Source organism: Lycorma delicatula, chromosome 1 (genome assembly GCF_047948215.1).
Source record: "Lycorma delicatula isolate Av1 chromosome 1, ASM4794821v1, whole genome shotgun sequence".
Taxonomy (NCBI): domain Eukaryota; kingdom Metazoa; phylum Arthropoda; class Insecta; order Hemiptera; family Fulgoridae; genus Lycorma; species Lycorma delicatula.
In genome coordinates, this window is record NC_134455.1 from 364512907 (window position 1) to 364539016 (window position 26110).

Sequence of the window (26110 nt, forward strand, 5' to 3'; positions counted from 1 at the left end):
ATTTTGAATATTGAAAGAAACACTATCACAAATATATAATATTTCTGGGGGACAATATCAACATAGAAAAATACATATTTTTTTCATAAAAATTAAAATGTTTGATCATACTTCAAACAATTATACACTTAAGTAAAAATTAAATGAAGGTTTTGCTTTCTAGAATATTTTAGAGAATTCCTTGCTTAATAAAAAGGAACTAAAGAGTCGTATAATATAATAGTATATTTTAACATAGTATGGTACAATTAATGAATGAAAAAAAAACAAATAAGTTTTCTATGAATTAAATAGAAATGATAAAGGGAAACCAATGTCAATGTAGACTAGGGACTAGAAATAAATGGGAATTCCAAGATCTGGAAGTTCACGGTCATAAATTTATTTATTTATATAGCAACAATCTGAAGCCCAATTACAATTACTAGGATGGATGATAATATAAACTTTGTAGCATCGAATCCAGAACCTCCACATGAAAGGCAGAGAATGCTACCACTCTGACATGGAGATCAGCATAAATGATGAATAAAACTAATTGTTATCTTTAACAAAATAAACAATGAAGTATAACACAATATTCTGTTACCATGTTTATTATATAAATTGACCTCGACAATCCTTATGAAAACAATGGCATAACAGTAATTTTATATAATGAAAAAAAAAAGAAGAAATGTACAACAAAACATTTTGTTTTTGAGTTTATTATATAAACCAAACTAAACAATACTTAAAAATACACATTAAAATTATATTCACATACCTTAATAATTACAGAAATTTATTGCAAGCCACTTAATTATAAACAACTTAAAAATTAAATGCCATTCATTTGTGTTAATATACATATTAAAGTCCACAGAATAATGTAAAATAATTATGTAATGCATTAATAAGAATTATATAATTTTTATAAAATTAGCAAACAAATGGCTACAAAAAAATAAAAAACAAAACAAAAACCTTACTATAACTGAATAACGATCTAGAAAGATTACATTTGATAAAAGCAATATTGTTTTGTAATAAATAAAATCGATCACAACACTTTCGGAAACCTCTTACAGTGTAATAAAGTGCATCATGATGAAAACTTTATAAAATTTACATAGTAACAAATAATGGAAGAAATCTGATAATGTTTTCCACGGTTTGGTCAGGGACACACATTCTTTAATTCATCTGGAAGCTCGTTCTTGGGATGTTTGTTTTCAAAATGCTGTTTATATGTCTTTGGATCTGGCATCTGGGCCTGTTAAAAGAACAGAACAAAGCAAAGATAAAATAAATGTTATAATACTGTATTAAATATAATACACCAAGAATTCCTGGAGTTTTTTAAATCTTGAAAGGCTGGAGAATATCCCAAGAAGATTTTTTTACTGTTTTTGCCTTCTCTCTTTATTTTAGTTCTCACTAAAACAAAATTAAAATAAGTACAATTTATGATGAAATACAAATCAATTAAAAATCTTTTAACGGTTAAGGAAGCAGGAAGCAAAACACAGATTAATCACTTTAATGATTAATAGAGATTCACACAGATTCACATAAAAAAAGCTTAAACAAATTAAACAACAGAATTATTGCAATTAGAACACAAAATAATAATCCAATGACTGATAAAAAAAAAATCATTTAACAAATGTTATCTGTTTGCTGCAAAGCATTGCTATACTTTAATGAGCCAAAAATAAATTTTCAAGTATCATATCTAATCTGTAACCAAAAATATAAATAAGGGATTCTCTCAGTCAGAATGCCAAAAACTGCTCCCACCAAATATTGTTTCAAATTTCTTTTAAATTCTTTCTTCTTTTCTTTATTCAAAAGGGAAAGACTACTATTTAGGAGAAAAAACTGTATGACAAAATGTAACAAAAATTAAATAGCAATAATATACCCACATATTCAAAATCAGAGTTTAATAAAAATCAGTAAATCAAATCAGAAGGTAACAAGCAAACTGACAACAGATTAAAAAAAAAACTGATTTATTATCTCACACCCATGAATGACATACATACTAATCATCTAATTATTAAAAGAATGTGACTGACTCGAAAATGATAAAAAAAAAATGTTTTTTACCATTACCTTTTCTTTACGCAAGTTTGAATAAGACTGAACATTATCAGAAAGTATCTTAGCTACGTAAGGCATTAAGTTTTCTAAAAATATTTACCTACTCTTTAAGTAAAATTTTGATGTAATCGCTTGCTTTTTTTCTAGCCTGCTTGTCTCACAAATACCTTTAAAACAAGGTATCACATGACCATATATCCCATTTCAAGTTCTTTAGCCGTCCACCCTGAAAACCGAACATTCTAAATTGGGGCTTACTGAGAAGCCTCTCTTTCAGAAGATTTCCAGAGAGAATCAGGATACCTCAAATAACAAAAAAATTAAAGGGGAGCATACAGCTGTAGTTCTACAAGTAACTATCTGAAATGAACACATAACTTGCTGCCATTTTGAATCGGGTAATAATAATTTAGTTTTAATTATTCATTTTTCTCATCACATTGAGCTCTGTAAATTGCTATATCAAATGACCATTGGTCCCGTTTGAAATATTTTAGTTGCCCCCTTTTTCCGCCACAAAAAAATCTAAAAGGAAGGTATCTCAGTACAAGGAAGAATATTTTAAAACACATCCAGTTGTCTCAATTATAAAAAAAGTAATAGGGGGTGTAAGTTACTTTTCAGCCACACACTATATGTACTGCACTATATGTCAGTACATATAGTGCATACAATGAAAATAAGTTTGCTATGGTATCAGTATTGTTAATGACATTTTTAGAAATAAACATCATCATTAAATAATGGGCCTACTAATGTTTACTTCTCATTTTCAATAAACTGATTTAGTTCAATTCTTGGCGTGTACTACTGGTATGAATAGTACAGTTGTTTCTTTCTGTAACATCTGACATGTTAGTTAATGTTTTGTGTGTATTAATGAATTTATATGTTTTTTGCGTTTTTTGTTGGTGAATTTATTTCTAAAATGGCAGCAGTATTTAAATCCATAGTTAAGAACAAAAAGCTTCGTACTCAAGCTCGTAAAATAGTTAATAATGTAAATGATTTCATGAAGAAAGAAATTATTAAGTTAGGGAAATTAGAAGATAACAAATGTTTAATATACATTCAAGAATGTGAAAAAACCGCTGCAGCTTGTGAGATTTCAAGATCATAATTTCAAAAATAATGAAAAGAAATACAGGAACTTCTTAAATCTAAATTGCAGTTATGCACATTCAGCACAACAAAAAAATATAAATAACATTCAAAACCACTTAGTGGATTAAAAAGTTTTGATCAAGGTGTTGTAAGAACAGTTAATTAATGAGTTTCACGCAAAACATAATAAACTGCCTACATTAAATAAATAAAATGAAAAAATTCAAAAGAGTATTCAATTTAAAGGCTCTAGAACTACACCAGCAGCTGAAAGAGTTAGGGTTTAAGTGGTGTAGTAAAACTGATAATAATATGAAACTTTTGACTGAGAAAGAAATCTGATGGAAGAGGATAGAATATTTAAGAAAAACCGACTTTAGAAAAAAAAATTTTCTACATTTTATTTGTATAAATCATATATTTTAACATCCCATTCGATGACAAAATCATGGTGGGTGACAGTGGTGCAGGAGTAAAAGAGCCAATTAATAAAGGCGATCGTTTAATCGTAATCCAGATTGGAGGAGAAACGGGGTTCACTCCAAATGTGATGTTAATTTGGAAGAGTTCAAAAAGCAGCGATTTTTAAGACAGTGTTAACAACAATTTCATGAAGTGGGCATCTGAAAAACTAATTCCTGGTCTTCCCCCCCTGGTTATTATCAATAATATGCCATACCACAATCACTTCTAGAGAAGCCTCCAAATTCAAATGATAGGAAAAGTGATATGATGAACTGATTAGAAAAGAACAATATTCCATTTAATAAAGCAATATTAAAACCACAATTGTATGACATAGAAATTACAAACATAGAAATTACAAACATAGAAATTAAAAAATAAAGTACCATTTTGATAAACTATTAAAAAAACACGGGCATCAGGTTTTGTGATTTCCAATTCTCATCCTGATTTAAATCAGACAGAGATGGTTTTATTAAAAGTTTCTTAATAGTTATTTTTCTCTAGAAACACTTTTTTGTTTAATTAATATCATCATTATCATGCTTAATGGAATAATGTATTTATACAATCATATAAGATGAATCCAAATAACTAATTCAAAAAGAGTAATGAAAAATTAGAACGACAGTAACAATTCAATTTAGAATGCTCAGAAAAAATGTTCCAATTGTCTCAAAATATTAAAATAAATTTTTCATTAAAAAACAAGTTGAGAATATGCAATCTTCCTTTGCCAGAATGACTTTAAATAACCTTGTAGGTACTATAATTTAAAAGCAGTTAATTTAAATAAATAATTTATTTGAAGTAACAATTTTTATTTTGTTATATTTTAAAGTATACATTACAATGTATTAATGTATACATTACAATTAATCTAATCAAAATAATAAATAATAAACATTAACACAATAGTAAACACATAGGCCATTCATTCAAGGTATCCCAGGTGGTTATGGCCAAACTTATAAGACTGATTAAGGTCATCAAAATACACAAAAAGGTTGGTGTAAACAAATGCCCTAGCTTGTTTTATTTTTTCTGTCAATAAAAATTGATTGTTCTAAAATTACTAATAACAGAAATTATTTTTAATTTGGTTATTCAAATTAGCAAAAGCAGACTGAAAAAGAAGCGAGCTAAACTCAACAAAAAATTTAATTACAAAAAACAACATTATAGGCACATTAACATTTGCTTAAAAACAACAATTTTCACACCTGTCCCATAGTTCAATAACTGAAAATAATAATCTAATCTAACTCTTGGCTTAGTATATTTATCATTTTATAACTTCCTATTCTTACGTCATGACATGTTATCCTGTTCAATCATAGTATTATTACATATTTCAATAATGAAACCTGGACTCATCATTGCTTACAAGTTTGTTGATAACCCACGCACTGAGAAATTATTTTCATAAGAACCCACTCTTTCTTCATCAGAATTTGTGTAACGGTAGCAAATATAGTGAAGAATTATATACATTATAAAAAACCAATAACATTTTTGAGTTTTTCAAAAATAAATAAAAAAATTATATTTTTTACAAGCGAGATGAGTTGCATATCAAAATAAAACTGTTTTAAATCAGCTGTAGCAGAGCTCTCTAGCACCAATGGTTGCAAAGCTGTGTAAATTTTGTAATCAAGTCACAATAAGTTTTAAGCTTCAAGCTGCCACTAACTTTAATGATAATGCTACCTAGTTTAAGCTTGCTTAGCGACGATATTGCTCTATGAACTCAACCAAATATATCCTGGCCAGTTCCAAAAAAAAATCTGTTATTGTTGATAGAAAGAAAAGTTTATTTTCTTATTTAACAAAAAAAACATCACTTCAAAAATATTTCTGCTTTGGCTAATCCTACACTACCACTCAGAAAGTATAATAAAAAGAGTAGTCGCATATCTTTAAAAAATAACATCACAAAAATAAAATATGAACCAGATAATAGAACTGTTTTCATGTTACTCAACCCAATACTTCAGCTTATGAGAAAATCCTAATTATGCTTCCACTGCCACATTTAATAAATTGCAGCAAAGCTGTTAAAAAAATTTTTCCAATTTATTTAAAATATAATTAAAACTTTTTTTAACAAAAAAAATATTACTCTATCGATGATAATTAAATAAACTCTGAATTTTTTGTATCCCTTACCAACATGTTCGAAAATAAATTTTATTAATCTTTTGAATCCTGAATTATTTTGAAGTTTTTTATATTTAATTTTATTTTATACCTCAATATTACTATACGGTTATATAATTCAAATAATAAACATGGGTTTTATAATTGTATCTAATTTTTATCTTATAATAAATTGTATATTTGTGATGCTGCTCTGATTAAAATTTTACCATGGTTTCCCTTGATTCAACCAGACAATGTTGGGAAGCTCCTCTTTTTATTTATGGAAGAGCATAGTTACCAGATTCCTGATCTGATCTATTTAATATATACCAAGAAGAATAAACGATTTATTTATTAATGAATCTAAACATTTTAATAGCCGACATTTTTTCTAAAATTAAAAAAGAAGTAACAGTAAATAAAGATGATGGATAAAAATACATTTTATTAGTAAAAATAATATTTCACTTACAAAGTGAAAACATTAGCTGTTTAAAATGAATCAGAAGTAATCTTTATGATAAATTAATGATGCGCTTCACACATGTGATTCATACTTTTTTTTAAATATGTACAGTTACACTGTCATAAGCAGGAGTAAGACCTTCAGAAAGTCTACGGATAGCATATCAACAGTACCCCCTCTTCTCTACTTGTTGTAAATTAAATATGCAAAATTCTAATTCATCATTGATTCTCTGTCCATATCAACTTCTCTTGTAAAATTACAACAAACTTGTGAAAAATGATCATTAAAAATCATTGGCAACTTCTACATAATTTCCAATTAACAATCTGATTATCAGTCATAAAATTTTCAACAGAAAACATTTTTATTACTAATTACGTGAGATACCTTGTTTATGGAGTTTTGAAGAATAATTTAAGGCCTTATTTAGCCTATATTTTAAGCCTTATTAATTTTATTCTATAACATATTTGTATTCCTATATGCTTTAAAATGAAATAAGTTCCACCCTGTTGAATACATTTGAACTAAACTCAACTTGCTTCCAAATGCAATACACCAAACTCCATGTTGTCCATAACATGATTACTGAATCTTTTCTTTGTGAGCCCATTAAAAATTTTTAATCAGTAAATAAATACACATAAAAATTCTGAATAAAAGAACTGATATCATTCAAATCACTTAATACATTGATTGGCTTATCCTTCACTAAATGCCAGACTCAAGTTAATTAAAAAAATACTTATCTTTATTTACAGAAAAAAAATTTGTTTAACGTGTTATGTACAATAAAAAAAATTTAATTAATTTCTAACATAATCATTAATGGTATGACCACAACCTATTTCTCTACAAAAATGATCATATTATTACTAATATAGACTCTAAAAAAAAAATTAAACTGTTTAACAAGAAAAAAATGATTTTCCTTAGAATAAATTGCTAACAATTTCCTAACTCTTTATCAATAATGCTTATATAAATAGCATAATTAAAAATGAATCACTACATACTTCAACTATGAACAAATCTTTCAAAACACTATATGCATTGGAGCTAAAATGTAACAGAACAAAATGTTACTGACTGATGTAGAAATCTTGTAGTGTCGTTCCCTACTACTACTACTACTACTACTACTACTACTACTACTACTACTACCACCAATACCACTCCAAAACTCACTGACCCACCCCCTCTTATTTTCTGTAAGTCACTATTGTTATGGGGTTGATTATGCCTATGACATCAACACGTCTAAAAGAATGTGCAGGGATTGAATCTTTAATAACGTAAAAAGTAAATGCTAGTGACATTCAATGTCATCTAAAATCCATTTATGGTGATGTAACTGTTAATCAAAATTACTGTGAATAGGTTACGAGTATGATTTTATACAACAGAAGATGGCAAAACGAATGTTGAAAATGAACCTCACAGCAGTCAACAAGTTTCCAAGAGACTGATGAGAAGCACCAAAAGAAATGGACAAATTAATACAAAATGCATAACAACACATTGCCAATCAAATAGACATGTATCAAAAGGACACATTATTTACACAACTAGGCTACCATAAAATCATCTGTTCATGGTGGGTGCCATACTCTCACATAACGAACAAAAACGAAAGGAATGTTGTGAACAGCTTCTGTTATTGTGATGAGAGAGATGACTTCCTTTTCAATATTATGACATGAGAAAAAACTTGGATAAATCTTCTTTACAATCCAGAAGAAAAATAAAAGCAGAGAATGAAATGTCAGCACAATGGTTTGTTACAATCAAAAAAATTCAAAACACAACCCTCTACAAAAAAGATTCTCTTAACAGTGTTCTGGGATTCCAAATATAGTTGATTATATGGAAGCTGGGTCGACTGTAAATTTTAAGTGATACAAAGATATTAACCTTAAAAGAAGTGTTATATTCAACAATCCACAAAGCCAAACCACTTTGCAGATCCACAAAGCCATTTTACACCATGAAAATAATTAGCCATACCCACATCGCATACAACTATGGAGGCTGTTGTAAAGTTGAAATTTGAACAAATTCCATACCCTCCAGATTTTCACTTCTTTCCACAATTAAATACGGATATTAAGGGAGTTTATTTCACTACGGATCATTAACTGAAAGATGCAGCGAGGTAGTGAATCAAGTAAATGCCAGCATTATACAGTAGTAGATTTAGAAAACTGGTCCATCATTGGGAGAAATGTATAGTTAATACGGATTTGTGGAAAAATGAATAAAGTCTTCATAGTAAATAAAATATATTTTTATGCCATATTTGTTTCATTTGACTATTTGTTTTCATTTGTAAGTTATAGGTGAGTGTGCATTATATTTCAGTCATCCTCTGTACATATAGCTGTCTCAAAGACAAGAGAAATTTTGAAAATTTTCTCTGTAACCCTGGACAATTAGTATCACTGAATAACACAGATTATGCCATCTTGCTGTTTAGTTATCACAGATCACTGTATACTACCATACTTGGTAGAGGTATACTACCTGCTTTTGCTACCAAAGAATTTTACAGAAAAAAGACAATGTGATGGCCCTGCTTCATCATTATTTCAATTTACGATGTCACAATTGTGCTCTCTCAGCACATTTAATTAACAGATAAATACAGAATTTTGAGGAAATAGAATTGGCTCTGAAAAATAAACCTGCAGGCGGTAGAAACACTGTGTATGCCTGACAATATCATGACTGTTTGAACTGCTGTTATAAGAACATTTCATGGGCTCCACAATCCCCTAATCTGTCCCCTGTCTGTCTTCATTGAGAGGTTCATTTTATCAGCAAACATGTACTGTAATAGCTGACATAAGAACTAAATATCACTAAGAAACTGCAACTACAGATACTCTTAAGATGAAACTCGCATGCGAGTTGTCACTTTCAAAAAATAAATGTTAGTCTTTAATGGTATATTTTGTATTATTCAATTTAATATATAAACTTATCATCAAAATTATCTTCTTAAAATAATATTTACATTTCAACATCTCCCACTTTCCTAACACACCTATTGCTTTATCTTCAAAACTGTAAAAAGAAGAAACTAAACAACATATGGCAGGCAATGATTACTAACTATTGAAGAATGCTTGCTAAGATTAAAAAACTATTACAATATGCTAATTAAAATTTGTGCAAGAAATTTTAGTTTAATGAGTTTAAAACATGATGTTGTATAATATGGATAACAAAAAATTTAATCAGGATAAATTAAATAAAAATACCACACAAAACTTTCAGTCAACTGGCTTGTGATAAAATAAATTTCACCTCATAGCCATATATCAGTCAAAAGAGACTGTTTAAATACAATGAATAAATATTTCAATAAATTAACAATTCATAAAGTTGAATTGTTATGTCACTGAAATATTTACAAGTGAACCATAATTTGTTAACTATGGCTTCTTACTCAAGCCAATCGATGTTATGGAACAGTGTGGCATTACTTAGTATTCCCTTTCCAAACTAACAGTCCTCTAAAATAAATAAAGTAAACAGTTTTTCTTTGTAAAAGAAACTTACAAAAAAAAGACATAAATTCAAGATTAATTAAAAAAGAGCATTAAAAAAAACAATTCATATGAGAATGTAATAATTTAAATAAAATTATGTGGAAAAATTATGAATAAAATATTATGTTAAACAATTTAGTAAATTATAAAAAAGAAACCAAACCTAAATACAAAACTTAAAAAGTGGTAATTTTAAAAATGCTAATGCGGTAATTAGAAAAATGATAATAAAAACTTGTTTTAACTTCAATATACTTATATTGAAGAAGAATAAAATTCGTAAAGTATAAAATTATACTTTTAATGCTAGCTATAAAATTGAAAACTGAACTATATCTAATTGCATATATGACTAATTGACTATGTTAGGGCGACTAAAAAATGCTTATCTTCTGATGAGTTGGAACAGTGTACTCTTATAAAAAACACATATTTCACTACAGAAAGGTGTATAAAATCTGTCCCAGTCTTTCTCATAGCTGTGAAATGCCCAAGGTATTGTTTTGTTTTCTCTGAAATTAATTATATTGTGAATACTGCCTCATCCTGTGGGGTACAGAATGAAAGTATCACTTGGAAGGCTGAATATCATTTGCAATTCAGTATGCTCAGCATACTGATATAAAACAAATTTTTTGCTTGATGAAGAAAGCAAACTACTTCACTAATCACTTTCACGAGTACACCTGGCAAGGGATGTTTGTCATTCTTAAAAATGGGTATTTGGAAGTCATTTGTAACTCATTTCAGGAAAATAAAAGTTTATATTAATTAAAATTACTTGTGGAGTGGTTCTGAACCAGTATATATAATTCTTGAGAAGCTTTTTACTTTTTTAACTTTTTTACTTAAATTATCATTACACGCACTTTATAATTAAAATTCCGATCACTATAAAAGAATAAAGTCCTGCCTAAACTACATAAGGAAAATTAAAAATTACTTACATTTACCATTTCTTAAAAAATAAAAATTGGTTGTTTAGTATAACAAAAAAAAAAGAAGATATATATATATATATATACATATATCTTTTTATATATATATATATATATGATTAGATCAACTCTTTTTTTAATTAGAATGTTGTTTAACTGAATGTACTCTTTTATGATATAGTAATGCTCAAATTTGTAAAGAAAAAAATTAATGAGTAATTTCTACTCTCCAATTGTTTATCAATTTAGAATATGAAAACAAAACACAAGCTATAGAATTAGTAACAAAGAGAAAACTGAAATAAAACTAAAAGCTCATCTAATTACCTAAAATTTATAAATAAATTAATCAAAATACATTAATGAATCGTGTGAACGACTACCGTATTCTTCCTGAAGCACCATATCCGGAACAATAATTGAACGGTTTTCCAAAATAATAAAATCACACAAACATAAGCAAACTTAGAAAAAAAAAAATCACAAGCAAGCATTATCTCATGAGCAAAAAAAATTACTGCATTGAAAAAAAAAAAAATAAATGTTATTTAATTTATACAGTTTAAGTAAGTTAACAATAAAATATGTAACAAAGTAGTACTTAAAATTACAGAAAAATCTGTTAAAATAAAACTGTTAAGCAGTTGAAATCACCAGCAATATTAAGTAATAATCTGTATGACTAATAAATTGTTTACAATATACATTATAAAAAAATATCATCGCACTTGAACAACAATTTGGTCTGATAAAGCCATCTTAATAGACAATGCATGACCACAATATTATAAACTACCTAATTATTGCAAGTTTAGGAGGTCAAATATTTCTAATTTAATTAAAAGACACTATAACATAAAAAAAAAAAAAAAAATTTATTCTTGAACCCAAGATAAAAATACCATAATGATTGTTCTTATCATAATTTCAATGAGCATTAAACAAAGTAAAGACTTTCATTAAGTTCAGTTAAAATAATTAATAATGAATGCCTGTGCAAGATATATTTAATATAAGAACATTAAATGAAAAACATAAACTTTTATGTACAAAGACTACTTTTATATTTAATGATTCATTTTTGGTTATTAAACTGCCCTTGAAAACTATTTCCATGATGACTTTACAGAAGTTTACAATATTAATTTACCTGTGCCAAAACTAGTGTAACGTAATAATCCATGATTGTGTCTTCACGATATAATTGATTTGAGTAATTTCAAACAAGATCAAAACTCTAAGTACCACAGATTTTATCCTAACACCTGGATCTAAAAAAATTACTAGTATAACTTCATTTTTGGATTGTACGATTGTATATAATTGTCGAAAGAACAGGTCTTCTGACAAATCTCCCATTACCATCCTTCATCGCAGACTTATCAGCTTCATGGTCTTTAATCGTCTCATAAAAGTTTACAGTAAAAACGATGACAATGAACGGCAGTATCTATCAAACGGCCTTCTAAAATTTCAAAAGTTCGTGTTTGTCTAACACTGTGCACTTTCTACATATACAAGTATGGCAAACCTTCAACGTTTCAAAAGTTAAAGGTAAATGAGAGAAATTTTGTAATTATTTCAATCACAAGATGAATTTTTCTATATGAAACTACCGCATTTAATTCCTATTAAGAAGGGAACAATTCAAAAATTTCAAATAGAAAGATTAGGATTGTGACAAATCAGTTTAAAGGAAATTGAAAAACAAACATTTTGGTGTAAAAAATTACAGGGTACACAAGCATACAATTTAATAATTTAATAATTTCACAGCTAGTTTTAAAAGCAACCAGCAGTATGCCCCAAACAGTGGTCTAATACTGAAAAAAATACTTTTTTTTTTGAAATAGTAGACATTTTCTACTTCTTGTTTCAGTGATTCATTGTACACAATAGGTTTTAAAAGTTCTCGAACTAAATTTTTGTAGTCAATACAAGGATAGTCCCTTGGTTGTCTGAGAGACAACCAAGGAACGATCTAGTACAATGTCTGACGAGTGTGTGTACAAAATTTCATCATATTTCATCACTCCAGTCTCAAGTTATATAAGCCGTGTACATTGTGTTCATGTGAGCTTGTGCGAGCTCGCAACATGGAACAGAGTTGTGTTCAACTTCAAAAATCTTTCGCTGAAACTTATTCTAAGATACAGCAAGCATTTGGTGATAAAGCCGCATCTCGTACAACATACATGTGGTGGAAGCGGACTAAAGATGGTAGAGAGTCATTAGATGACGACAAACAAAGCAGAAGGCCATCAACAGCTGTTCACAATCAAAATTTTGCAAAAGTGTGTGCGCTCTTGCTCGAACAACCTCATCTTACCCTTCAGGCCATAACAGAAGAGCTAAACATTGGTAAAACACGGTATGAACAATTCTAACAGAGAAAATGAGCAGTTGAAAGGTGTGCTCTCGTTTTGTTCCATACTTCTTGACCAAAGAACAAAAACAGGTGCGTCTTTCTTGAGCTCAAGACTTCGTTGAAACTGCTGATATTGACCCAAATTTTTTGCAAACAATTGTAACTGGGGATGAAAGCTGGTGCTTCATGTATGATTTGCAAATGAAACGTCAATCCGCTGCTTGGTTGAGTCCTGGAGCACACAGACCAGCGAAAGTCATGCAGCCAAAATCAAGATTGAAAACGATGTTGATTGCATTCTTTGACTCAATGGGCCTGATTCATCATGAATTTGTCCCAACTTTGGTCAAACCATGAATTTTAAATTCTATTTGGAAGTAATGAAATGCCTGATGCGTCGCATTCGTCAAATCCGACATGAGTACCGGGATATGAGCAGTTGGACGCTTGTAAGACAATGCTCCGGCACACATGGCAACAGTTTTAACACGTTACTAAGCCGCAAATCAAATCACCATCTTATCCCAACCACCCTATTCACCCGACTTGGCTCTAGAAGATTATGTTGTTTAATCAAAACTCAAGCTGAAAATGAAAGGCTGCTTTTTCGATGACATTCCAGCGATCCACTGAGCAGTTGAAGGCAATTCCACAAAGTGATTTCTCCAGAGTGTTTGACGGACTCTACTGGTGTTGCAACAAGTGTATAATTAGAGAAGAGTTCTATGTAGAGGGCTTATGTATGTAAATTGGTTTATCTTTAAATTTGTATTTTTATTTAATTTAGTTTGGTAACTTTTTAGACATACTGTGTATAGCAGTTATTTAAGATGTGTAGATCACTTGTGAAAAACATTAAATGGCCACCAGTCTTGTTTAGAATTATAGCTCGATATTTGTTTATGCCAAAATGTTTGTTTTTCAATAACATTTAAAATTATATGTTACAACTCTACCTTTTCAATTAAAAATTTCAGTGCCCCCCCCCCCAAAACCATAAGAGCTTGGATGTAGTGGTGTCAAACAAAAATTAAATTGTTTTGAGGTAGGCGCATGCTAAATTAAAAATTTAATTTCTCGTTGATAAGTTATTTAAAGTTTTCCATACTTAATACATACACACAATATTACTGGCATACCAAATTTAAGTCCCAAAGACAAGATTACACTGTTGATATTGATCTGCAATCCTGAGGGTAAGAAAGGTAGCCGAGATAGCTTGGAAGAGGAATTTGCAGATACTGAATGAATATTTCTAATTACAGAAATTACAAGCAAATGTAAAAATAAAAGTTTATCACCTTCCACTTACATTTGAAAATCAACAAACTAATAATTAACTGTCATTTTCAATGGGCAGCAACTGTCTTTTGAGCCACACTCTAATACTTGGGATTAAGTTAACCTGAACATTTTGATAATCAATCAATATCAATGTTTAAAGAAAAATTAAATTCAAAATTTTATGCTATTGGTAAAATCAGAGTAGATTACAAATTAATGTAAGTAATTATTGTATTAATAATTCAAAAACAAGAGTACTGATGTTGTTCTAGGTATTCCATAGATATAAAAAATAATATGAAAGTTCATTTTTAAAAATATTATTGGAATTTATTTTTATTTATATCCCTACTGCAGATCTTTAAAAAAAAAAATGTGTACACTTGAATTTTTTATTTTGCCTTTCAGTTTCAAATGTCTTTCTATGGAAAACTACATATATATATATATATGTAGTGATGTAGTGATAGTGTAGTATATATGTAGTGTACTACGTATATATATATATATAGAATAAAAAATCATATACTATTAAGGATATGAAAAAACACATTAACAGAACATGTGAAATAAAATGATCTTTTTATCTCAACATATTTTATTGTCAGAATAAAATAAAGTAAAAATGATTACAAGCAGTTTTAACATTTTTTGATTACTATTACAAAAAATAAGAACTTTGTCATCACCAGACATATATTTTAGACAATATAATTGCAGAAAAATTCTACGTTATTAACTTCTCACCGGAAATAAATACATTCACATTCTACACACAAAAAAGGCACAAAAGTTTCCTCTGCCAGAAGAATAATTCTTACTTTTCTTTTATAATTGAGATGTTATGCATACCAAATTCATACCTAAGGACAATTATAGCAAGCTGTGAAACAGTGAAAATACTCACGAAAGTAATAAAAAATATATGGTAAGGAACCTGAAGTAAAGCATTGTGCTTATGCAAGACAATGTCACATCCTTTTTCTTTCTTCCTGTTTAGCCTCCAGGAATCACCGGTATTATTACAGAGGATGAATGAGAATGATATGTATGAGTGTAAGTGAAGTGTAATCTTGTACAGTCTCAGGTCGACAATTTCTGAGATGTGTGGTTAATTGAAATGCAACCACCAAAGAACACCAGAATCTGCGATCTAGTATTCAAATCCATATAAAAGTAACTGCCTTTATATGGATTTGTCACATCCTGACAGAAGGCAAGGCAGACCTATAATTGGAACAACTCGATGTGGAATGTGTTCCCCAAAGATTTTGTGCTGGTGAATCATATATTCAACAATATAAAAGAGGGCCTTTCAAACAGTATTATTATTAACATGTAATCAAAACGGGTTGTTGAATGTCAACACAAATATGAGACTAAATCCCAGATACTTGCTAAAGAAAAAAAACAGCAATTAATTAATGGAGAAACTATCTTTTATAACTCAAAAAGGAAAAAGTCTCCACAAGAAAATATTTCAGACAGAAGGGCTTAATAAAATAATATATGAAACAACATATGGAGTGAACATAAACATAATTTTTTTTTATTAGTTCATGTAGTCATTTAAATTAGAGACCAGCAACAAAAAAATCACATTTTTATAGGTATGAGAAAACATTAACACAGCATCCGAATGAACTGTCTGTAGGCATGCACACACCCGCACTCACAAACACCCATGCATAAAATTAAACATGATACAATTAAAATTCTATTTTACTATAAAAAAAAAACAATAACTTTCTGATCATTGACCTACGGACTGAAACATATACAACAAAATTGTAGAGAATAAAAAAGGGCAGACTTGAATTAGCTGTTTGTTCAAATTAGTTTCAGTTGATAAAACATTATAAAAGCATTTTTACAGTCAACAATTTATATAGGTCAACTAATGACAGATAATTATAATAACAAATAATGTTTATCTTCAAACAATGCTATAATCATGATGCACCCAACACATGAATTTTTCAAGTTATACAAAATAATTAATCACTCCATTCCTTCCTACCCATGATAAATAACTTTTAATGTATAATAAGTATATATTTTCATTAAAATAATAATCTGTTAAATAGGTAAAAATAACCAATATTTTATTTTAAAAGTTGTAATTTCTGATATAAAAGTCTAATCTTTATCTGTCATGGAAACTATTAAAAAAAAAACATGGGTGTACAAAAAGTAATATCATGGTTTTAATTTGTTATAATATCTCTTGGATGAAGTGTACAATGTTGATTTAAGGCTAGAATCAAAAGGTAAAAACGGCAGTTTTAGTTGCACATAAGGCTGTAGAGTGATTCCCTACCTTTCTCCTTGACAGTGCCACATGCAAAAACGGAGGCTCTTAACAGAAAGTCTTCTGTATTTTGCAATTTGCTAAATGTGAATCTGTAGTTACAGTTCAATGTGCATTCAGTAGAAAATTTAATTGTGATCCACCAAGTGATAATAACATTCGTTGATAGCATTATTAGTTTAAAACAATTGGATGTCTATGTAAATGGAAGATTGTGGGATGACTCACTGTACCTGAAGAAAATGTTGATTGTGTCAGGGGGTCTTTCCTTTATAGTCCTAAAAAAAATCTGTTAGGAAGGTCAGCTGTGAACTGGCAATTTCAGTTACAAAAGTGTCAAATGCTTTAAGGAAATGCTTACATATGCGTCCAGTGTTTATGGCTGTTATGTTAATGGGCTTGAAGCCTAGTCACTGCTATGCATGCTGACTTCTTGCAGAAAAAGACGACAACTTTCTGATCATACTGTGTTTAGTGATGTCAACATTTCACCTTATGGAAAAGTTATCAAATATAGTATCTGAATCTGGAGGTCAGAAAATTCCACAAATTTTTACAATGTGAAACCCAAAATTAAACGTTTTCAATGCTATATCGCAATGACAAGTATTCAGCCCATTCCTTTTAACTGAATAAGCATAACAGAAGTTGCTTACTTGGATATGCTGCATACATGGCTCTCTCCTTAGCTCCAAGATAAACAAGAAAATTTTATTTGGAAGAAAAAAGATTATGGATGCACCTCCTTCTCTGGTATAACACTGTATGAGATCGCTTGAATGATTTTCCCCAACTGCTGGATTGTTGGGATTATGGACCTGATAGAACTTGTTTACAAGGGCTTCTAAGGTCACTTGATCTTACCCCCCTGATCTAATTCTTTCCTTTGGGGTTTTGTAAAAGATCTAGGGTATGTGCCTCTGCTACCTATTCATCTTCCTGATTTATAGATAAGGATTCAGCTGTTGCTTTCATTACTCCAGACATACAGGTTTTAGTATGGGATGAACTCTCCTATCTGTTGGATGTGTACCACGTGATGAAAGGTGCTCACATTGAACACTTATTAGGAAAAACTGTACATTACTTTTCATTTTATTTGTGATTCATTAATTTCAGAGATATTAAATACCTTTAAAACCACAATATTCTTTTTCTACACCTGTATAGCAAAATTTAAAAATATGCGGTGATCAACAATTATTACAATTCAATTCTTCTTTTAAATTTTGAATATGGAAAAAAAGGTTTGTTATCGGCAGTAATTTGTTAATTTGGTAAAAAAATTAATAATATTATATTTTGATCTTTAGTGCAAAACATTATTTATTTTTCATTTTTCTTATAATGTGGATAAATGAGGAAAGAAAATACACATATGAACAAAAAGAAATCCCTTTCGACATGCCAGAAGGCGTGCCGAAAGGGATTGTGCCCTAACAAGCACCCATAAAATGGATGCTTGGGGATAAAAAAGATTTTCACCTTTAAGTTAAGAAAAACTTCAAATTTACACAATATGATAATGATTGCATGTGATAAAAGTTTCACATGTTTAGCATACGACAAGCCCCATCTTCTTACAATTCCAGCAATATTTTGGTCATCCCTTGCCGTAAGGGTTAGTCTTATCAAATATTATTTAAGACAAAAGTTTTAGGTATCTTTAGAGTACTAACAATCACTTTAAATAGGTTTGATACTGTGCCTATTAAGGGAAATATGATTTTTTTTTTTGAAACCCCATTATTTCCACCCCCTGGCCCAATGGTTGGTGATATCAAAAAACTTTACTTACATAAGTTTTAGGCCCTTATCCAAAGAACAGTAGGAACTTTAAACGAATTTGATATTTTACTTAACAAGAAAGTTGTAGCTGTTTTTTATTTTTTTTAAAAAGCCTCCCCATTTCCACCCCTATGGTTTGACAATGAACTCGACTGAGATTTTGGGACAAGTTATTGTTAATTTGAAAGTGATTGGCGGAAAATTACAAAAGCTATCGTTATCGTGTCCACAAGAAAGTAAAATATATATATATATATAAATGTTTTTGAGTGGAGAGTGGTTTTGCAGTCTGGGGGGATGTGAAACGTGAAGATATGTCGAAACTTCCTGGAAGTTGAATCATGGTACCAATTACAATAGGTAGCTTTCTTATAAAATCTACCTATAAGGGGTGATTCTCGAGAAAAACAAAAGGTTATGAAATCAACAATTTGACAAAAATAAGAAATTAATGAAGAGAAATAACATATAATGTAATTACTACCGAGTTGAAGTAGAATCTATGGAATACACTAATATCTACATACCTAATATTTTAACCTAAGTTTTAGAAAGTTTTTTTTTAATTTTGGATGAACATACTTTGATAACAGAATGACAACATGAGGCTGTGTATCATATGCCACAGTGATCAATTACTGGCGATAGGAGGGGAATCTGAAAATTATTTAGCAGACATGTAATTTTTAATTTAAAAAAAAATCTTTTATTCATCTTTCAGAATGAAACTTACAATATGCTATGCCAAGGCCAAAAAGAATTAAAATCCATAAACTTAGTAGTGAATAAGAATTTAATTGGACAAAAACAAACATTACATTTTTTTAAGTTGCATAATTATAAAAAAATTAAACTTAAAACTTCTTTCTACTGATAATATTGTTTTAACTAATTGTAATCTTTGGGAAACAAGCATTTCAAATTTTATGTAATTGGTAAAATGACTTAAAAAACCACTAACTTATTTTATTGGTTATAGAAAGAAACCTAAACAAACCTACCTGAATTGGACACATGACTGCCAAGATGTAATCTTATTAAAAAAAAAAATGCATTTATCTAAAGTAGAGATTTTCATGATTATAGTTTCTTTTCTAATGGAAACAATAGTACTGGAGATTCATCACAAAAATTGTCCCCAAAAACACAATTGGGTTTCAGGTAATACATAAAAACTGATTAGTTTTCAGCACTCTCCAACATTTGGCTGTTATATATTTTTTATACTTTTTATTGATTTAATTGTCATTTAGTATGACTGAAAATAATTGGAAATAGTAAATATTATACTTTCCAGCTGTTCCGGATTGGAACTTTTGAACAATGTGAGAAAAAATACTTTTACCTTCACAAACAGAAAATTTTTGGTTTCTTCAATTGTTACTATACCATAGTATATATGTACTTTGTAATCTTTCTTCAGTTATAAATATCTCAAGTCATATTCTCTGTATTCATGTATTAGCATATATGATGAAGCATTCTGTGTTTTAACTAGACCTTTTGTCATTTTGTCTGGTTGTGTATCATGACACATCCCAACCCCGTAGGGAAAGACAGCCTTGTGATGCTTCCAACCCCCCCCCCCCCCCAATTCATAGCCCTGATGGGCTTTAACAAGATGTATCGTGACACAGTTACGAGTGAATGCATTTTATGATTTTCTTTAAACTGTTCATTTCAAAATGGCAGTAGTGTGTAATGGAAGTATCAGTTGTCAAGCCATCAAATATGGTACTCTACTCATGATTCAACCACCACTTCCAATCTGTCACTTGGCAGCTACACATGTTGTTAACTCAATTTATTACTATATCTTTAACCTTTTCAGATCATGTGGCCTTGGAACTGGCTATGTATGGCGTCAGTTTTAAAACGCTGTTACAAAATCATTTTATACGGCATCTAAGTCGGTTATTTTGTTTTATATTCACAAAGGAATCAGTTTTATTACACAATTTGAACGACGTTTATATGATGTAAAATGTTTTATTTAGACTAGAAAGAATATGACCATTTTTTTTCTCAGAAATGTGCTTGTGTGTGTGACTTGTGTATTATAATTGCTATGAGGGTTACGGATTTATTTATTATTTTAAAAAATAGCGTATCTTACTAGCAACATATTGATGTATTGAAACACATAAATTATGATATATGGCACACAAAAATAAAAAAGGAATTTGTGGTCATAAATACATCACTTTTACTTGAGGTTTATAAATATCATTTCTGACATATGATATCGGTAAACATGTAACACATATCGATTTGTAATGAATAAGAGTATACAGTAAAAATGGTTTTTTGTCAATCTGAATAGCCTTTTGAGTGGTGGGAATTTTTTTAAAACGTAGTTTTCTGAATCTACTTTCACTTATACTAATCTGTAATTTATGACACTGGTTTTTCATCATATTTTGCCCAATTTACAACCGATTTGCTTGAAAGTATTATTGTTAAAATCAGCAAACTATGTTTCATAAACACAAAGCAAAAAAAAAATTTCACTAATAAAAAACGCGGCAGAAATGCGCAAAAAAAATTCTGCAATTAAATTATCATAATTTTTGTACTGTTTCAATTTTTTTGTTGTTACAGGCATAAAAAATATCCAATAATAACAGTTTTTTTGTCAAAGTCTGTTAAATCTCTTTAATATACTGTAATTTTTTGAAATTGTTTCACAAGAGGGTAGCCTAAGACTATGAAGAGAGGCAATCAGATACCAACATATTTTCGTGGAGCACTAATCAACAGCGTATCATTGTGATGGGAAAAGGTTAATTCTAATTTTTAACTCTGGGATTGATATCCTACTACTAATACCTTAGGGTCTAAGTTATTAGAACACAATGCTTTTCTTAGTATAATATTAAATATTTTTAAAAATGACAATTTAACCACCAAAACATGAAACAGAAAAACTTTTGCTTGATGCTGTATCATCAATTAGTACATAAATCTATAATTACATCAAACAAACAATAAGAAAGAAATAAATACTTAAAACTTTAGAAAACAAAACCAAAAATCACAAAATTTGTAACAACACAACTCCACTGCCATTACTACAGGGTGTTCCATATAAAACGCAACCCATCAATCACCCATCCATGAAATTTCAAAAGTCAAGCTTACTCCCCTACTCGTTACTGAAATGGAGTCGTCCAACATCTGAACATCATGGCGATGCAGTAGAACACTACCGATAGTAACAACAATGCAATCATAACGTTCAGTATATTACTAGAGACAAGATGGTGTTTTCACTAGATGAACGTGTTTTCATTATTGAGTCGTACTTTAGTACGAAATCAGCGGTTGCAGTGCAAGATTTGTTTCGCTATAAGTACCCAGATAAACCAGCTCCTAACAAAATATCAGTATTAAGGTTAGTTGCAAAATTTATAGAGACTGTTTCTGTTAATAACAAGGAACACAAAAGATCTGCGTCAGTGTTGAATACAGATACAGTCACTGAAATCAAAGACCGATTACTCGCCTCGCCAAATAAATCGATTGGACGTTTGTCTGCTGAAATTAATTTGTCTAAATCGACTGTTCATCGGGTGACCAAACAATTACAATTACGACTTTATCGCATTCAAACGGTTCATCAACTTCTTGAGCCCGACAAAGAAAAACGGCTACAATATTCTCAATGGTTCCGTCAATTTCTGTGCGAGGGAATTAATGTTATGGATTCGTTATTTTTTACAGATGAAGCACGGTTTCATTTGGATGGCTACGTAATCATGCCAAAACAGTAGAATTTGGAGTGCTGAAAATCCCCACGTTTATCACGAAAAACAATTACACCCGCAGATGTCGGGCATGTGGTGCGCCATATCGCAGAAGAAAATAATCGGTGCTATTTTTTTCGAGTACACCATTAATACAGAACGATATCAGGATATTTTATTTCAGTTCATCGCACTCTTGGAAGAGGACACTGCTGGCTACAACATGATGGTGCGACATCGCACTACGCAGGTTCAACTTCTGATTTCGTTGAGGAATTCTTTGGTAATAGTGTTATCGGTCGAGGCTTGTGGCAACCAAGATCTCCAGATTTGACTGCGGCAGATTTTTTTCTACGGGGTTACCTCAAAGAAAAAGCCTACAGCAACAAACCACGAACACTTGAAAGTCAATATTGAACAACCTGTATTAAATATCCAGCCACAAACTTTGAAAAGTTGCAAGAAACGCTGTAAAATGTATTTAAGAAGATGGCGGCCACTTCCATCATTTACTATAAATTTAAGGTAATGGATGGTAATAATAAAAATTACATTTACATTTGCCTTTTTATTATTTCAGTACCTAGCAATATAAGGTTGGGTTGCGTTTTATATAGGACACCCTGTAGAATGATATAAATTTAATGCGTCGCACATCTATGTTCGTAAACGTTGTTGCCAACTGATACAAACCACTATGTCTTTAATTAAACAATCATCTTCAAATACGCTCTATAGGTTCACCATTTCATACTTTTGTTTAAATTTACATATATAATATTTTTCAAGTATACTCATTTTTTATTGTTATTACAAATTTCCAAAATGTCTAAATTATTTTTATCAATCAGTAATGCTATGCTTACATTGCAACAACTGGTCAGCCACATCAAACACACCACTCTTTCTATTTCTGTAAGCACTGTAATGTTCTGCAAATCTTTTTTTAAAAGATGTATTATTTTTACCAATATAAATTTTATTACACTCATTATATTTAATTATATCCATTATTTAATTATATAGTCCATTCATCATTTTTACTATTGCTATTCCTTAAATATTTCATAATACGTTATTTGGTTTATATGCTTTTTTAAATTTATTTTTATCATATAAATCAGTAATTTTTTTCTATTATTTTATTTGTACAATTGCATTCTAAAAAAAAATTATTGATTGTGGATACCAGTGTTCTTTGGTGGATCGATTTCAATTAATCATACATCTCAGGAATTGTCGACCTGAGACTGTACGAGACTACACTTCATTTATATTCATACATATAACCCTCAATTCATTTTCTGAAGTAATACCTTACTGTGTGGTTCCAGAGGCTAAACAGGAAAAAGTAATGGTAGTGGAGTTGTGTTATTACAAATTTTGTGATTTTGTTTTCTAACTTTTTAAGTTTTTATTTCTTTTTTATTTGTTCGATGTAATTGTCGAATTATGTACTGGCTGCTGAAGCAGAATTCCATGAAAGTCGACTATTGGTGTAATTTTTTTTAGGTTATATTGTTTTGGTGGTTATTTTTTTAAATTTAATTAGCACAGTGGTCAATATGTTGATGAATTATTCAAATTTTCATAAAATTATTAATTATTTATTTAATATTATATTGTTTTGACAAGGTTATTTTAATTGTTTTAATCTTAAACCAGCTTATTTAAAAAAAAATTGAGTTTATGGTAGAAAAATCTTAAGAATAATTGTGAATCATGTCTGGAAATAGTGCATAAGATACTGTTAAAATAGTACGATTATTTCTGACATCTGCTGAACTTTTCACGATCAGTTTATTACTCACAATTTCCTTTATTTACCTTACTTTTCACTTTATTAATCTAATTTCATTGAATAGCTAAATTTGTTAAAGCAGTACAAAAAAGTGGCAAGGTCTACTATTAACATTACTATAACTAAATATGAATTAATAATATCATGAAATTAATATAACCGTCAACATGATACACAAATACTTTGGTGAGGAACATGAGAAGAATGAAATACTATTTAAAAAAATATATATTTCAAAACTAAAAATAAAAATACTAGCTGAAGATTCTGAAATCTTACTTCCTGACAACACATTGACCACACCATTAGGAGTTTATCAATAACGGTTGGATTTTTTTTTATTTGAATGACGAATACAGTACACCTCCATAACAAATCGCTGGAGAAGGATCCCTTGAAAAACTTGTTTCCTAGGACCAGACCTTTGGAAGACAGCAAAAGTTATAAATAAACAAGACTGATATTTTGTATTTATATAATATACAAATCAGTTCTACCCATTTTAAAAATAATGTTAAGTTTACATTTGTTAATAATATTAAGAAAGCTTTAGATTTATAATATGTATAAAGGTACCAAATTAGCCATACCAAAACATAAGAAATCTAAGAACTTTATTTTGTTTAACTGAACATTTTTAACCTCCTAAGTATGTTATTTATTAAAAATAATTCAAACTGAATTTAAAAAAAAACCTACATTCAAATTTTTGTTTTAAGGTTGTTTACATTCCACAACTTTCAGAAAATGCATGCCGACACACCTATATGCATACATCTTCTGGAGATTTCTACAGTTTTTTTTTAGATTTTGTGTACTCAGGGGGTCGTGAAATATCAACATTCACAAAAAAAAAATCCAACATCAAAATTTTGGACTGATCTATATACTTCCTCTTTATAGCTAGAGATGCTATACAGGACAGCTCTATTGCTACTGCCTTCATCAGCAACAGAACTATAGTCCAGTAAGTAAAAATTTCTTCACCCAGTATTTAAGTGGAGCTCCCATTAATATACTTTTTCAAATAACTATTTGGTACACACTGTGAACATTTTTAAGATATTTTACTTTTATATATATATATATATATAGTTTATTATAACTTGAAAATTTATAGTAACTGTGAGTGTGTTATTTTAAAAAATGACATTTGAAGTGCAATTAAGTTAAATATAAGTGGCAAATTCTGGTAGTAGAATGTAAAAATCAGCGAGCAAGAACAATTAATAAAATATTTTCCTTATTTTGGATTATTACTAAATAGAAATTCAAATGAATAAAGTTCAGTAATATAAACATTTGTATAAACAAATTTTTAATTTCATTTGATAAACTATACTTGGGTACAAGTTGAACAGATTTCTTAAAATATGTTTTTTGATTCTGTAAAAAAAATACTAAATTTTTGAGCTGATATACATGCCGTTTTTGGGGTTAGTGATAAAGTTACTACATAAGCACACATACAGTAAATCTCACTATAAGTAAACTGAAATGTTGTTTGCTTGTAAGCAAATGTACACAACAATCAAGCTCAAGGTTATATTAACTTTACATGGTGAAAATAATGCATAATTATGACTACAATTAAGGTTACAATACACATGCATCACTATATGTAATTAATTATACACTTTCAATTTCAATGCCAATAGACTACTAACCTTCCAATTTTAATGCAACATTATTTAAACAGAATGTAAAAATAAATGTAAAGACACATCATTTAAAAAACGTATAAAACTCTCAAAAATATCCTTTTATTTTTGAGATCGTAAGTCCTTGCTTATGATTCCAAAACTTGCCAAAGCACACATCAGTCAGTTACACATGGACTGTAAAGAGGACACATATGACTGCATCAGACTTATGCTTATGCTGCATCAGACTAGTAATAAAAATGTTGCTTGTTCATTGTGTCTAATATGTCCTTGTCATAGTTCCGGACTTTTTGAAATAACAAAGTTTTTATAATCATTCAATTTTCCAGCAATATCCTAAATAATTAAAATTTTTACTTTTTTTGTCAGTAGGTGAGCTGTTTACTAC

At 29.4% G+C, this 26110-nt stretch overlaps 1 protein-coding gene across 2 annotated transcripts in view; it reads right to left on the bottom strand.

The window, feature by feature from the left end:
* Positions 1 to 679: 679 nt before the first annotated feature.
* The window catches only part of LOC142317246 (zinc finger protein 706-like), a 60246-nt gene continuing 34815 nt past the window's right edge, over positions 680 to 26110 (bottom strand). For both annotated transcript variants that reach the window (XM_075353643.1, XM_075353644.1), the window contains one exon: positions 680 to 1255. In XM_075353643.1, the coding sequence (XP_075209758.1) occupies positions 1160 to 1255 (96 nt within the window). In that variant the 3' untranslated portion in view covers positions 680 to 1159. The remainder of the gene's footprint in view (positions 1256 to 26110) is intronic.